This window comes from Aulonocara stuartgranti (assembly GCF_965226115.1).
Source record: "Aulonocara stuartgranti genome assembly, chromosome: 16".
Lineage (NCBI taxonomy): Eukaryota > Metazoa > Chordata > Actinopteri > Cichliformes > Cichlidae > Aulonocara > Aulonocara stuartgranti.
This window is the reverse complement of record NC_138952.1, coordinates 15,350,042-15,367,404: the sequence shown is the minus strand read 5'-3', so window position 1 is coordinate 15,367,404 and position 17,363 is coordinate 15,350,042. Positions and strand designations below refer to the sequence as shown.

The 17,363-nt window shown below is 41.2% G+C and overlaps 1 protein-coding gene across 5 annotated transcripts in view; it reads right to left on the bottom strand.

Moving 5' to 3' along the window:
* Positions 1-17,363, bottom strand: part of tanc1b (tetratricopeptide repeat, ankyrin repeat and coiled-coil containing 1b) — a 115,953-nt gene that overhangs the window by 44,470 nt on the left and 54,120 nt on the right. For 4 of the 5 annotated variants that reach the window (XM_082507214.1, XM_082507213.1, XM_082507211.1 and 1 more), the window contains 3 exons: positions 11,119-11,252; positions 8,723-8,912; positions 3,677-4,003 (listed from right to left, as the gene is read on the bottom strand). In XM_082507214.1, coding sequence (XP_082363340.1) covers positions 3,677-4,003; positions 8,723-8,912; positions 11,119-11,252 — 651 coding nt within the window. Of the gene's footprint in view, positions 1-3,676; positions 4,004-8,722; positions 8,913-11,118; positions 11,253-15,836; positions 15,995-17,363 lie in introns of those variants that run through there. The other variant, XM_082507215.1, reaches the window with a different exon arrangement.

Below are 17,363 nucleotides of genomic sequence, written 5' to 3'. Positions count from 1 at the left end.
GGCTTCACTTTCACAGAAACTGATATAGAGAAGTTCACAAAGCACCTGGAAGCCCGGGAAAAAGCTGTTCCCATTTATTTCAGGCTCTTAGTGCATCTTACACCCAATGCACCTGCCACGTTTGTTAGATTTAATGAACAGCTGTTGTAAACATGATTACACGTAGATTATTTCACGTATTAGATCTTTAAATGCAATATTTCGATGCCAGATGAAAATCAGTAACAATTTTAACAACCTTTTAAATCTGCCTCAGCAGCAAACAGTTTCCTTTAGGAGGTGGACAGTAATATACAATCCCTAATATAAAGCTCTGCTAAAGACAAATCTAAATGAATTCATGTTGTTCTTGTAACATTTGTGCAATTTGTCACAGGACATGTTGGCACCAAAAAGTGGCGCTCCCACCAAAACCTAGGGACACCCACGCTACATGCAACATCAAGGCAGTGCAAACGACAGTTCTCAGCAATATGCAGACATTCCTTCTACATAATTACGGAGACTTCAAGAGGCCCAGCAATGCATCTGTTGATCGGCATCAGACAGATGGCCAAAATACACTCTGACACTAAGAAAGTGTGACCTTTGTCCAACAACGAGCCATTTTACAAACAACTGTCTGGTGAGTCTTGATTTCTGCTGTGACACTTGAATGCTTAAGGTGAGAATTTAGCTTAAACAACATGAAAGCATTGATCCATTCTTGGTGGTGGTTCTCTGCACTTTTTAGCCTGTTAGTACCAACTGAACATGGTTTTAAATGCCACAGGCCACCTGAGTATTGTTGCTAACCATGTCGATCCCTTGTGTCCAAAGTGTACTCATCTTCTGTCTATAAAAACGAGTTTACAGTACTCACTCTACCTCCACAGTCACCAGATCTCAATCCAATAGAGCACCTTTGGGATGTAGTGAAACAGGAGATTCACATCATGGATGAGCAGCAACTATATCATGCCATAATTTCAATCACTCTGAGGAATGTTTCCAGCACCTTGTCTTTTTGGTGGAGATAATCATAAGATAAAATTAAAAACTAATAGCAATACTGTAGCATGAAGCAATTATGCCCTAAATGAACTCATGATTATTTGTTTGCTTCTGCCTTTAATCTCTGTGCTCCTATTTAATATCTATCAATAAAATAAAGAGAAATTTATAGATTAACCAGACAGCTCATTATCTCAGATGCTGTTTCACAAACACAGGACAAACAATAGTCACCAAGGTTCTGGCACAGAATGAATGCACTAATGATGAATACATATTATGTTTCGCCGTGGTAGCTTCTTTTCTCTCATTGCTTCTTTAGACTCGTTACTTTTTGGGGGTTTTTACCGAATACAATTTCCTTGAACAGAAGTGCCGTCTCTGCTATCCTGTGACCCCAAGAAAGATTTTACACTGTGTGACGAAACCCTGGGAGAGAGCATCAAGGACGCGATGAGACAACTTCATTTATGGCCTGAACCAATCTAAGGTGCGTGTTCTGCCGGTCTCAGAGGGCAACACTGCATAACTATGACATCAGCCCATAAACTCTGGGAGGACAGACAGACACAAGCACACCGGTGCTCACACGCAAACCAACACACATAAACAGCCAAACATTTTCTGGTCTGTTAAGCTTTATGAGCCACTGTGCGCCTGGACCGTCCAGGTTTATGTCACACACAATAATGATGAGATGTAAAAATGGTACGGACTCTTGGAACAATAGAATCATCAGGGAACAACACATCCAACTGTGGGCTGCAGAAAATATCAAAGCAGTGGCCACTGTGTAAAATACATGCGCAAGCTATGAGCTATGGTATGCAAGGAAATATCAGTACCGTGAGCCTACCATGTACTACTCCTTACTTCTTCTATAGCTTGTCCTCATCCCATCTTACTCCATTACTGCCTTCACAAGTTAAATTGCTTACCTGCTTCTAATTGTAAGGGCCTAGAGTGGACATTACACAGTTGCATTTCTCTGGTATGTTGAATAGGAACTGGGACTAGATTTTATCAAAGAGAGAAAACAGTCTAGAAGTAGACACACGGGAACTGTTACTATATTTCATCAAGAATAAACCCAAGGGAGGCAGGAGTCAAGTATCTGAACTTCAAAACATTGGCAGCTGCTACATACAGACTAAAGAGGTAAAGCAAAACAACATATTCAAGGAAGATTCTAGAGGAAAAAGTCTCATGAGGTCTTTTAAACTTTGAGTCGTCTCTGTCTAGGCCAGGTGTTTGACCTGAGTCACTCATGTTTTTATGCTTCTTTTCACAGCTCAGCCCAGGTTGCCCCTGCTGTGATTTTCCCTCACTGGCAGAATTGTCTGCTTTCAAAATTCAATGTAACAAACATTTCATCTGTGCTCTAAACTGTTTGTCTTTTCTTCTCTTTCTGTTTGCTCCTTTGAGTTGGACTCTAATGTAGTCTCACTCTTTTGTTTCTACAGCCTTACAGTTAACATACCACTCTGGTCCGTCAACGCTTATTCAAGTGTACATTCATTCTATCAACAAGCATGGGCAGCCCTGCTAATTATGGAGTAAAATCATTAGCATAAGCTTGCATTAACATTTGAGCCATAAAATATACTCCTGATTAGTTCAAGATTCACTTACGTGTCAAAATACAGATGCACCGAGTCTATGTCCATGCGGAACATGTACACGGCGGTACAGGCAAATAGTCGCAATCAAACTTATAGCTACATGCTAATATGTTGCTAGTGTGAAGTATGTCAGGGAAAGCTGGGTATAATTCTTTGTGCCTCTTTGCAATAGCAGAGCACTTTATTTTCAACTAAGTGTGAGAAGATCTTGCAACTTACTGCAGCTTGAGGGAAAGTTTGATCATGTCTTTTGTAATAAAAAATAATATTTTGCATTTGAAAGGTAATTTTTTTGGGGGGGGTCCTGCGCATCTCTAGTCAAACCTGTCCAGGGCGTACCCCACTAGGATAAACTGCAGGCAACGCCTCCAACCCTGAATGGGATAAGGAGTAAAGAAGGGAGGTGGGTGAGTGAGTGGATGATAAAAGCTGTACATGACTCATACTGTCAGCTTAGCTACAAACTGCATTTAGGCAAAATTATATATAGGAAAATGCTAAACGTACTGCTGTTTGATTCACCAAAAATAGGCCGAGGTCAAAAGCAATAAGGTATGAGGAGACCTGGGAATAGTATGGGTGAAAAGACATAAGGGAAAAGGGGGTGAAGGGGGAAATATCAACAACTGTGACAGCTGTGTGGATATGGTAAGCTGAACCACAACAGGGAGGCTCCAGGGCAGGAATGCAGAACAGATCAGCCAGACCGGAGCGTGTGCTTAGGTTTGACATGGCGAGGCAGTGGCGAGCCACACCACACAGCAGCTGTCTAATCCCAAACTTCTGCCTTGATACTCCTGTTCTGAAAAGCACAGTCCGTTCTTTGAACTATTGACTTCTTATTTCTTCTAAACCTACTACAGATGCTCTCACTCTTCGGTGTCTGTCACTCGCTTGGATTAAACTGACATGCCACATGTCAGCCTCTGGCACAGGTCGTATCTCACGGTTACGATCTTGACAGGCAACACAATGCAGTCACAGATGAAAAGTATACAGAGCATTTCCTGTATACTTCTTGAACTCCAGATGTCAAGACCTCAAAAACCAAGGAGTCTTACCTGCTACAGAGTTTGGCCTCGGCATCATGAGGGAAGCTGATGTCTGTGGCGGGTACGCAATGGGTCCCTCAGGTGAGTGACTCGGAGGGTGTGGTGGCCCTGGAGCACCCGCAGATATGTTAGGGTGCTGCTGGTCTGTCCTGGATGGGGTGTCTGCAGGTGTTGCTGTGGCACTGCTGGAGTCTTCTTCGGCCACAGGAGAGCAGGTGTCCGCCCGCACGCTCTGTGCCAGGCCATGGCGACCGCTGCCTCTTAGGCTGCCATCTTTACTCCACTCCAGGCTGGAGCCGCTGCGGTCATCATTCTCTGAAGAACTAGTGATGGTGGCTGAGAGCAGATTTAAATTAAAAAAAAAAAAAAAAAAGAGAGAGAAGGGATTTTCAGCAAGTGAGGGAGGTGAAATGAGGGGAAGAGGCACAAGATATATCTGAGTAATGGTCTTTATGTGCGATGAACATTTATCCGTCTTAATCTCTAGTGAGACACCGAGCTGTAATGGAACTTTCAGCTTTGAGTGGCTTGGTGGTTTTGCTGATTGCCCTATCAACAGTTCTCAGAAGCTCATTTTATATTTACAGCGATCGTCTTCCTATACTCGTGAAACTCGGAAAGTAATATTGCACAGATTTATAGAACGTAATGTATTGTTATTGTTAAGAATCAGCGTTTGAATGATTTGGAATCATCCAGTGCAAACAGCAACTGCAACAACTAGTCGGAGGGGAAAATGCAAAAGAGCAGGAATAACAATATAAAACCAAACATGGACATTTTTTTTTTACCCCTTCAGTTTAGACAGGTGTCTCTTCTAGAAGAAGAACTCCTTTAATCTCCCCTCGAGCCAACACAGCGACCTACCACAATCTTAAAAGCAAAGGAAAGGACTAACTCTCCATGATGACAGGCAGCTGGATACAGGAACATCAGCACTGTTAGTGGACTGGAGCCGGCCAGCCAGCTGGCCATGTTTGCATCACACACTACTAATCTGGATTTCATAATGGCGCAGCACGTTGCATCACCACTAATATTAATACAACAAACACATCTTGGACCCTGTGATTCCTGCGCTGGTTTCCTGGGCAAACATGAAGTCCTCTCATGGCAGCAGTCACGATAAACCCTGCTCGGACCACGGCATTAAAAGTCATCGTGATCTGACTGGCTAAACTACAGGACCTTGCTAAGAAGAATATGTAATTATTTATTCAAGCTTAGTGAAAATTTGAATTTTTATTTTATAAACAACTACATGCAGTCAAGTCCAGGCCCCTCGTGAAGGACCTTCTGAGGGAGCGGTTTTGTAAATGTTAAGACATTGCAAAGTCTCACTAATTCCATCAAGGAGCTTTTAATGCAAAACAAAGCCAAATTAATGTGCTTCTGAAATCAGAGTCAAAGTGAAACTTCAAAGAACAGAGAACATTAATCACAGGCATCAGTCTGACTTGTGGACGCACTGTGACTTTGTTCTTTCTTTTCCTTCCTGCACAATTTTATTAAGGAGTGTGGGTGGGATGTTGTAGACCAGTGGTACTTTACACCCCCTTCCCAAAAACACTCCACCCGCCCACTCAAGTACATAGCAGACTAGCATGCCATAGTCACCGATGTAACAATTTAATTTAACATCGCTCTGCTGCAGATACAGCTCAAGAATCTGCTGTTAGCAGTGAAGCAGCCAGTCAGTCACAGCTTCAAAGGATAGCTAAACACAGCTAATTAGACTCGAAAATTACATGCACATGGCATTTCATAGTTTGTAATGGGTGTACAATAAAGGGGTCGTAGAATTAGGGATCAAGAAAGGAAAACAAGCTGACCATAGTTATAGCACATGCTGCATTTCTGCAAAACTGTGTTCTGTCCGTTTCAAAGTTCAGGTGTTTGATAGTTGCTCATAACGTCTTCATTACTGACAGATTTTGATGCACAACTAGTGTTACTTTCTGCATGTCTGTGTGGGTCTGTGGGTTTGAGCAGCTAATGCACCCTCCCAGCAATCTGTCTGTGACCACAGCAAAGAGCTGAGAGAGACGGAGGCACCGATTTCCATTAAGAACTGGGTTTTATGCAGCATGACTTTACTTCATACCAGCTCGTTTCGCTAACTTTCCTGAAACCTGCTTACTGAAGTTAACAACCACACTTGCAGAGATGGCATTCTCTCACAAAACTCATTTTGAGTTAACTAAAGTAACGTAATTGCGTGCAACTGACAGCAACACATTTGGCACCAGTGCACATCTTATCCTGGGTGGTGTCAAAGCTGCAAGCTGGAAGATACTATATCGCAGCTTACATAAATTATTCAGCACGTTAGCAATGATATTGCTTTGGGGGGCAGAATGACTGAATCATGGTAATCATTTATGTCAACTCTGGAGTATTGGAAATCCAAATTGTTGTGTTGGATCTTGCTTTGGCATGCATTACTTTCTCCTGCATAACTATAATTTTCATCAGCAAGTCCGATATTCTTATTAGTTCAAGAATATCAGACAAATATAAGGGCAAGGGAAAAGTTTAAAATCTGGCACCCTGTCCTCTAGTCTAGGAGTGCAGTCAGGGGAAAAAAAAAAAAAAGGGGGGGGGGTTCAACAGTGGATAAATACAGCATCATAGAGTTACAATTTGCTATTCATTCCTCACTCAGAATGGAATCCCAGCATTTTTATAGGCACTGGAGGCTTTGTGAGTAGAAACGGCAGTTGAATTAATGCATCAATAGACTATGCCATCTTCCTGTCAGCTTGAGTAAATCCCCTGACGTCTTTTAGGGCTATTACTACAGATACAGCACAACGTCACACTGTGGCAACTGTCACCTTAACGCCGTCTCATGCCGATACAGCTCTGTCTAAACCCAATGACGTACATGGGGAAGGATGAATATAATGTGACACAGATGGTATTCGATCCCAAAAGGTTTCACACAACGAGTAGTGACTGACACTGCACAGGTGTGTTTTCTTTGTTCTAACTCATAGTGCAGATGAAGCAAGTCAGATTGCAAATTAAAATTAGAAGAGCTTCACAGGAAGTGATTAGTGATTATAAGCAATGCTGCAAAGGGGACTGGGTGTCCATGCTAAAGTGCAAACTAATAGACTACTAAGGAATCAGCAGAGCTGTTGGTATTATTAATGTTCTCATCAAACCCAGAAACCAGTGCAGGCACTGGTAAGCTACAAGTGATAAATTGGAGGCTGGTGTTACATTTTTGTCATTGCTATGAGCTGTGCTACTAGTGCATCTCGCACCAAGCTGCTCAGTCATGCAGGACACATGGTTGAAAGGGTGAGGTGGGGACTAATTTGCACAGGTCCATGCAAACTAAATGAGGAGGCAATGGTGAGGCCATATTTCTGAGCTATGCACAAAAGAAATTATTTTCACTGAAAATTTCTTTTTTAGATTTATGTAATTTGGATTAAAAGAGATGATGTGAAAAGTAACAGTTTAATCAAAGACCATTCATTTAAATGAAATTTAAGTGCCACCTACTTCCACCTCTGACCTGTGTATAGCTGCTAGATTATGAACAAAGTAAGACATTTTTAAATGCATACAGCGCAACCCTGAACTTCTGTACACATTACCCCGTAAAGAGTATTCAAATATCCTTCAAAGTCGACATTAAATGTTGTTTAATCTGTCAGATCCTTAGTACAAAGTACAAATGGACCGATCAACTGGCCAGGGATCGGAATCAGACGATATTCAACTTCTCGACATGGAGTAGTGACTGGCTGATCAGCTTCCAGTATGTCTGATTACAAGCCAGCTAGTTTCATATATGTGCACAGTGCCACAGACATATAGGCACACACACTCACAGACACACACTAACCTGTTGTTAGAGGCAAACCGCCTCACTGTGTTTCCAACATCAAACTCCACAGACCCTTAAATCACCCTCACCCAGCTGAACATTGAATATTTTAAAGAAGGTAAGGAAGAAGAAGATGTTGTTAAAGTGAAAGCTATCCAGAGCTCATAGCCAGCCCCAAGCCAGCAGCCTTGGTATGAGTAAAGATCAACACAAAAGAAAAATTCCAGAGATGAGTAAAAAAAAAAAAAAAGCGAGAGAGAGAAAGGATCAATGCCCTGTGATCTGGTGAAGTTCCTGACATTTGTTTTGGTATATGAATCTGTTGTACCTGCTTTATTTGTAAAGGTAAAATATGTCAGGCAGTGTGGATGCACAGCAACTCATCATTAGGCAATTCTTTGAACTTGTTTCCAATAGACACATCATGCTCATCTGATCTGATCTTCTTTTGCTTCCTTAAAAAACCAGTCATCTTTAATAACTACAATGGTGTTACATCTTTAGCTGGCATACACATTTTGGAGCAACATTATATTAATTTGCACATTAGTGCAGCCAGGCATCAGTGCAATACCACTTATGCAAACATTGCTTCACAGATCAGCATCAGGTCAAAACTCTACAGGCCACCTTTGAGGACCTGAGCTGTGTCAGTAGGTAGAAACGGCAAACGCCCACAGGCAGCAGTCTTTTAAAAAGAAAGTTCACATTAAACTTTTTTAAAAAGAATTCAGTGAATCATCTCAAACTAAACAATGAAAGAAACAAGTAATTCAATCAACTTGAACAAGATGCCACTGCTCCACGAGAAGGGGAAAAGTTAGCTGTGGTAATGCGACTGCAGGATAAACTGCACGAGGGGTTCTTTTCAAACAAGCAGCTTAGAAATGATTGACTGGATCTACTAATGGCTTGTTACCCATTGTTCACTACAGAGCACAGAAACATGGACATTCAGCATTTTCGCCACTGACGACACAAACAGCTAATCTAAAGTCTAAAAATCCCAAGATGATAGAAAAATCAAAAATGCAAAAATGAGACTTAGATTTTACTTGAATAAAATCTAATTAGTTTAAATAAACTGAATTATATTTCTAGATGACATGTATGGCGTGCATTGTTATTAAAAACTAAACCTTTTTCTTGTACCATAAAAGTTGCAATCTGAGAATAATGTGGGAGCTATTAAACAGGCTTTTCTTCCTCACCTATGATCCCACTGTCCTTGCTCTCTAGCGTGGAACTGGGGCTGGTGATGGTCCCACAGGGGCTGGAGCGGCTGAGTGGGGGACGGCTCGCGGTGCTGTTTAGGGTGGAACATGGGCTGTCAGTGCTGGGAGACGCCGTGCTGCTTGTTAGTGTGGAGCAGGGGCTGATGCCCTGGCTAGTCAGAGAGCACTGCGGAGAAGAGAGATGAAAAAAGGGGGTTAAGGTACACCAAGAATGTACTTTACTAATCAAATATGTCAATGGAGAATGAAGTCAGCTGGCAACAAGTTCACATTTTTTTGTAGCCCGAACAAGAAAAGACAAGAAAAAAAAAAGCAACAAAAAATAATTTTCCAACCTTATTTGGAAGGAGTATTGAGAAAAATCACTGTCTACTTTGACCTGGATCATGTGAAAGCAATGCAAAAAATTCCTTTGCAAATAAACAAGCGCTTTACATGCGAGCATGACACACAAGCCGAAGGCCATAAGCACTATAAATGGAGCAAGGCTTAAAAATTACACACTCATATGTCTAGAGGAACCAAAATAAGTCTGAAGAGTATTTCACAAGGGAAGTAGTCTTTAGTTTGTGTGAACACAATAGACACCCTTTTTTTTTTTTTAGGTCATCCAGCCTGTCTGACAACCATACAACAGCTAAATCTTTGTCTGAGATAACCGACAACCGTAGAAATCCAAATTAAAGCTGGTTTGTCCAGTTTCCCCATCTTCCTTTAACTGGATCCAAACACAATACAGTGTAGCTTATCATTGCCCCAATGAGATGCAAAGCAACACCTTCCAACAACTGATTATGACTTTGTAGGTTTTAAAGCAAGTTTTGCCCTAGTCTCACAACAAAATTACGAAAACTGAACTTTTCTCACCACAGGCCCATTTATTTAGCATACCTACTGCAAGTAGGTGCAAATAACATGTGTATTTCCCCAACTAGGGTTGTCACAATATTTATACACAACACAATTATTGTGGCCAAAAATATTTACTATAATAGAATTTTCCTGATATCTGTTGACAGCAGAATAATGCTATTGGTCAAATTCACAACTAACTCTTTATTTTTTGTGTTTTTGGCAAATTAATGACTTGGCAATGTAACCAGATCTATAAAAACCAGACAAAAAGAGCAATCATTTATAATATCATGTGTTTATCATTAACATGATATTAATATTTGGTTAACATCTGTACTGGTACAGCACAGCGTTTTTTTATACATGTTCCTGCACTACTGAAAAATTTGGGTGTGGCAGACTGGCAACCCAAAAAAAACATTGTTGTCAAACATGAACAAGAGTTCACAAAAAAGTAAGCTCACCTATGCTTATCCAAGTGTGACTGATTCATTCTAGACCATAGGCTAGTGCAAAGGCAAGCTGATAGGGAAGAAGAATGGGATGAAGAATAGGGAGAATGACTGGCAGCATGACTAATATCTTGAGGAATGCTAATATAACTATATAAAATTTTCTAAGTCAACTTCCAGTCTGCAGGCGGTGTCCCACCCAATAAACACAGTAAGTCTAACACCTGACTGACATTTAATTTTCTGTGAGGCAAAACTAAAAACTAACACAGTTAAAGGCACATTGTAAAACAGCAGTATGGTGGAAAAGACAATTGCTGACAGATGACAATAACGTGCTGCTCTTCACATGAACTCCGAGAACACAGATCTACATAGAGTCAGACTGCCCGTCTCCTCTTTTCACATCCCAACTACTGAACACAATTCATGAAATGCTTTCTAAGTCTTTGCATTCCTAGAATTGCTACTTCAGTGTCAAAAACAGTCCAAGGCACGAGATGAAAACCTAACGTGGTGGGTTCTGCTCTTCACACAGCCCAGCTTAATTAGTAAAGCCAAACAAACTGAGGCTCAGACCTAACACAACTCTATTTCTGTACCCGGACTCAGACACTCTTGTTACACACTCAAGAGCCCCTGGAATAGCACTCAAGTTACTGGGAGACTAGCATGCCGCGCTGAAAAGCATGCACAGGAATAAAATCACATGCAGCCAATTTTGAATAGGCAGTTACTTTTCTTCAGGACAGATTGAACAGTTCAAACAAAACAGTGTGACAGTTACCGTTGCTTGAGGTCCCAAGAAAACAAGTTCCAGAGGTGCCTCTTAAAACCCCGTCCATAACGAACACGGGGGAAAAAAAAAAAATCAAGCTGCAAAAAAAAAAAAAAAAAAAAAGAGGAAAAGAAAAAAAAATCCATTCAAGTGAAACACTGTCACAACTAGCTTCTCCCCTTGTGCTTTCTCTCTGTCCTCTATCTCTCTGTGTGTGCTGCAGCGATGGCAGCAGCTGCTGTTGGTAGTGCGGTGAGGAGCTGGAGGGGAGGGAGAAAATGAAATACCTTCTTTTCATTCTTGTCGTCCATAGGTATGCGTGCCGTACCCGGGATCCCTTCTCCCAGTAAAAAGCCCAGTCTTGTCATCAGTTCCTGAGTGGCAGGGGAGGAGGAGCTTGGCTGTTTCTCCGCTTGCAGATCTACAGATATGAGAGAGAGAGGGAGAGAGAGAGAGAGAAAGAGAGAGAGAGAGAGAAATGCTTAACACTAGCAGGCAGATTCCCTCTCTACACTGGATGCCCCACACAAGGCCACGCTGCTGGCCCTGCCGTCCTCAACACTGCTCTGAAATGCTATGCTGCACTCTCCCAGCTGCTGCTGATGTGGTGCAGACCCAGAGAAGGTGAGGAAAGAGAGCAAGAGTGCGAGAAAGAGAGGAAAGAGAGAGTGAGCGTGTGCGGCCATGGCTGGTGTGTGAGTGTTCTAAAAGAAAGTGAATACATGTGAATATCCAGCATTGTAAGAAAGCAGAGACTGGGTGTGAGTGAGTGAGTGAGTGAGTGAGTGAGTACGCGCCCTACAACATGCCTCGAGCGCCAATTCCAGGGCTTTCGGGTTGTTTACAGCTCTCACTTATAGAGCCTCTGAATATCAATGAGTGGACCTCTGCTTCCTGCAACACAACTTGAACTGTCTGTGGTCTTCATTCTCAAGCCTTAAAATTACTTTAGATTGCAATTTCAAGCTTGGGATGCCATCAACAAGGAAGAGACAACTTGTAATCACCTTTCTGTTTACACAAACAGACCTTTTTTTTTTACATATTAAACCAAAAACCAGGCAGATAAATAATAACAGTATATGCAAAATACTGGGTTTATCGTCTAAAATCCATTGTGGATAGCAACTCAAATGTGGATGTTGCAATCTAGTGATGTCAAAAAGGCAAGCATACACTGATGATGAAGATGTCGGGAGAAAGAGTGAGAATGTCCGAGATACAAAAAGCTTATTATTCATCTCTCTGGCAGCACCTCTTTCTCCTCCTCTACTTCATTTTCTCCTTTACCTCCATTCTTCCGCAGCTATTAATAATGTTGACCGTGAATCTGATTAAACACAAACAAGTCCTGTGGCATAATGTGCTGCCAAGCCCGAGTCAAGTCAAAATCAGACCACCAGACAAACACCATTGGCATGCAAATAGCATACAAATGCCAATACACAGATAATGCATTACCTGTTAAAGTAAATAAATTGTCATAATAGCCAGTCTTGCAATCAAAAGGTCATACAGTTCTCCAACCTGGTGAAATTACTGGGTCATGCAACCCAAAATAAAACTGGAAAAAGGCCTAATCAGTGAAGTGTGGGGCTGGCAATAAACGCCCTAAATTCAATCTCTCTCTATCTCGTTTGAAGTTCAAGCACTGAGCCTTATAAACAGTCACACAATCCTGAAGTCATACCCACTACATACTTAACTAGAGGAACTCTTTACTGCTTAGAAAAATAATCAGCTCCTTCAGTGAGCGTTCATTGTTTTCCTAAAAACTCAATGATGTCATGATCCTGCTTCACCTCAGTGAAACAAAATAAGTTTCCTGAAGAAGTGAACCCAAATTCTGCAAATTTGCGACAGTTTTCACTGTTCTTGACATGTTAAACAATTCACTTTTTTCTTTTTAAATCATCAGTAGATTAATCAATAAAGTAAGTAATGACTACTTCTAATTCATTAGCTGGATTGGCTTTTTATCATTGAGAAGAGGCTAACCATTTACTCCAGACATGCAAAGCGTGCCCAATTAAGGAAAATGCACAAACCGCAGCAACAGATCGAATACAGATTTAATAAACGCTAAAGTTTCTTGAATTTCCCTGGAAATGTAATCATAATTAAAATGCAAGCAGCTGGTGTTACTGTAACTACAAGAAGGATTTAGTCAAAGAACACCCCATGCCAGCAATTTATCAAAGGCTTCGGTACGAAACCGAATTAGCCCTTATGGCCTGGCACTTTAGTCGCGTGCCTGCCTCCTTCAGCCAAGAACAAAACGTGTTAAACAAGATATATATGCATCGCAAGTACTGCCAGACGAGTTCATACAGTATCCATAACTTTAGGCTGTGCAGAAGATTTATGTTACCCCCCTTGACACATCTGCCCACCGGGTTGTCTTTTTTAAAGTGTATCTTTTATGCATTTATTTATTTTATTATACATTTATTTATTGGCACTGCCTTCAGGAGAAGTTGCTCTGTCCTTTAGAACTACTTTGAATTTAGAAAAACTTAAACATTCTACAAGCCTTAAAATAAATAAATAAATGAATATAAATAAAAATTCTCTTATCCCACAAGCCTACAAGTTCTATACTGAATAAATTCAAGCTTTTGTCCACATAGTAGCAGACAAAGAATGCTAACCTAATGCGTGCTGTACTCGCATCACCCCATCTCCATTGCAAATGCCATGAAGTGGGAACGCTATGCATTGAAAATCCATTGTTAATAGGGAATGTCACCCAGCTCATTTAAATGCTCGAGGGGAGCCTTTTACAATCGCTCAGGCAAAGACGCCGCTCAGTCCTGAATGCACATCGCAATGATTATATAAGTCAATTCTGAGCCTTCACCCAGCAATATTATCAAGTGTAAAGAAAATAACATACAAGATCATTTCCCACATCCACAATTCAACTTGATAACCCCACTCTGAACGGGTATCATCAATGCTGAGAGCCTGTTGTGGTCGAATAATTTCAAGCATGCATCCACATATTGTATGCGCTTCATCAACTTTTAGTAGATGGTTACAGATATTAATCATTTGGCAATAAAATGGTAATGGGTCTGGGGTCTTTAAAAGGGGGCACCTTGCATATCACACATTTATGGCTACTGTACATTAGCAGGCAGTGACAGGTTGTTGATTTTTTTATTATTAGCCTGTCAGAGTCTTGTCTTTTGCTTTTATAGTGGCTATCAACACAGATCCACAACAGCTAGGAATAAGATGCTACGAGACTAACAGCTTTACAGGTGCAAACCATGTGAGGCAACTAGAAACATGCCAGAGAAAACGACTGTGAAACATAGTTGAAATCTTCGCCTTCTGGAGATTAGTGCAACATTGTTTGGCTGCTGAAAAAAAAGAAAAAAAAAGGCAAAACTGTATTTTGTGAGCTCTGGCTTTAATGATGTAAGCTGTGGACTGCGAGAGATCCTCGGGTCAATTCCAGGAGGAGACACAAGTTCCTTTGTTTAAATACAAACCCTTGTGGTAACCCCTTGCGATTACGGTAGGAACCGAAAGTAGCTTCTTTTTGGAATCGATAGGATCTAATTAATTTCTCATAAAATCTGGTTTGATTTTTACTCATAATTGCAGACATACATCTGTCAAACCAGCTTAATCAATCAGTCAGAGACTTAAACTTGAGGAAAAAACTCATCAATTTAGTAACATGTAGGATCTCCCTGGGCAGCAACAACCTCCATCAGAAATTTCCAGATGAATAACGATGACCAATTTTGGATCATCGCTACCAACAAAAAATGGTTCAGTCTATCAATATATGCTGTCATTGATCAGCCGCCTTCAGGTCATGCAGCACTCATCTGTCTCATGGGATAAGGTCAAGACCCTGACTTTGTTATTGTAAAATATATATTTTTTTCTAACCTTCTTGTTATTGATTTTCTTGTATGCTTAGGGTCACTGACTTGTTGCATAATCCAATATCTCCTACGCTTCTCCCCCGACATTCTCCTGTATAATTTCCTCATACAATTTTAAATTCGTTGTTGCCTCGATCGCTCCAAAGGTTTCCTGCCCTGAAGTAGCAAAACAGCCCCAAACCAAAATGTTCTCTCCAGCATGCTTAACACTTCAGATGAGGTTTTGGTTGCTGGTGTGTAGAAACAAATCCAAATGAGATGTTTAGCATTGTTTTGGCCAAATCTCTTGACTTTTGCCTCGTTCATGGCACATCGTCCCTTTTTCTCTTGCTCTTTTTCCCGGCAATGTGAATGATTACTCTCGTGTATTTAATACAGACATGAAAAGCACAGCTGTTAGAGTGCGTGTGTGCTTTTTAGTTTAGTGAGATTGTTTGTCCATAACTGTGAGATGAAGAACAGAGTACATGTTATGAGTGACCAACGCTGAAACTCCGGCAATTCCAAAGGGTTTACAAAGTTTTCTCGTAACCGCAATATAGTGCAGAAACTAATCCTGTTTGTTGACTCAGTTTTTCCTTCGCAACTTTTTCTTTTCCGTCATTGGATTAAATCGATCACCCGGCTCTTTATTACTTTGCCCTGACAAGACCACTCCATCACAGGTTCTTCAAAGCCACTTAAAACCACACGCCTCTGAGGACCAATCAGCAGCTCCAGAATGGCGCCGGGGTTGTTAAAGACCTGACATGAATACATCATAAGAGACAGAAAGACTGACATAATGATACGACATAGCACATACAAATAAAAACTTCACGGGCCAAATCAATAAAACCCCTTTTAACCCGTGGTCTCTCTGGAAAAATCAATACGCTGTGCCAAAAAATTGTTTACTTGCACAGCCAACTTCACCCACAGCTTGACACAAAACCTTCACTTTGCGAGCGCGTTTTAACATCGTCCATCATGTGCATGCATCTATGAATAAACATAAACATATCACATTTACTGCATTAATAAAGCTGAAGGTTTGCTGATTACACTAGCGTGTCAACAACTTTTAAATGGATTCTAGTTGAATGGCCTCTTTTACTCACTTTTCATTCTAAATACGAAACAGGAAATCCCAGCTCCATTTCATTTTCATAGTTGTCATCACCACCTATTCATCATGCTCAACATTTTGTCAATTAACCATTGACAAAGTGACAGACGAATACATGGATACACGAAAAAATGTCAACGAATGTGACAGGCAGGCAAAAAACAAAAAATCCCAAAACAATTTGATGCAGCTCGTGAAAAGAAAAAAACAGCGGATGTGCTGTTTTGCCCTTACTTGCTCAACTATAAGCTACGGGGAAGTACTATCTGTTGCTGGGTGTCTTGCTGCAGGGCATCTCAGCTGTGCCACTGGTTTTTCTTCCTGATTTGTCAAGCCTGCTCATGGATGCAATGAGCCACCTTTCCGTTATAAACTACATTCTCCAATGGCTCTAACGTGACAGCAACTACAGCCTTACAGGACAGCCGTTTCCTTTAGCGTGATATACTCTAGAGCAGGGGTGGGCAATCCCAGGCCCCGAGGGCTGGTGTCCTGCAGGTTTTAGATCTCACCTTGGGTCAACACACCTGAATCACATGATTAGTTCGTTACCAGGCCTCTGGAGAACTTCAGGACATGGTGAGGAACTAATTTAGCCATTTAAATCAGCTGTGTTGGTTCAAGGACACATCTAAAGCCTGCAGGGACACCGACCCTCGAGGCCTGGAGTTGCCCACCCATGCTCTAGAGTCTCAATGAGCTGACACTAAATAAATAAACCTGAAATGTTATTGGAGGCATAATAAGTACTTAAATAACCACTGTTACTACTGATTATTTCCCATTCATTTCACATGAAATAATAATAATAATGATAATGGTTTGGATTTATATAGCGCTTTTCAAGGCACCCAAAGCGCTTTACAATGCCACTATTCATTCAGTCTCGCATTCACACACTGGTGAAGGCAAGCTACGGTTGTAGCCACAGCTGCCCTGGGGCAGACTGACAGAAGAGAGGCTGCCATGTCGCGCCATCGGCCCCTCTGGCCAACACCAGTAAATATCTTTAACGTTCAGGCAGTGGACTGTTGTGACAGCTGTAGGATGCACTTAGATACTAGCTGAAGTTAATTAACATCTCCTGTTCAGTAACAATCCAGAATTCAGCTCATTTGAGTGTTACTGTAGTATCTGTAAAATAATGAGGAGAGGAAGAATGCAAAAACATGAAGTAATGTTATGAGATAATGAGAAACTGGTGGCACGGCACACCTGAGGAAAGTGATCCCAGGCAGTAGTGAGAAATCTGACAACCGCTCCATTCTACTCTGACAGCAAGTGTAGAGCAAAATAACTCCTGCTTCACATCCTCTGTGACCCCTGCCAAAGGTTTTCAATTTGAGATACTTAAAATCCGTGAAACACAGACAATTTTTGCATCTCATTGTTAATTATGTCATGAAGCTTATTGAATTCACAAAGGACTTTTTACTGACTAGTTTAGAAGGTTTAGAAGAATTTCGCCCTATGACAGCTGGGATAGGCTCCAGCGCCCCCCGCGACCCTGAAAAGGATA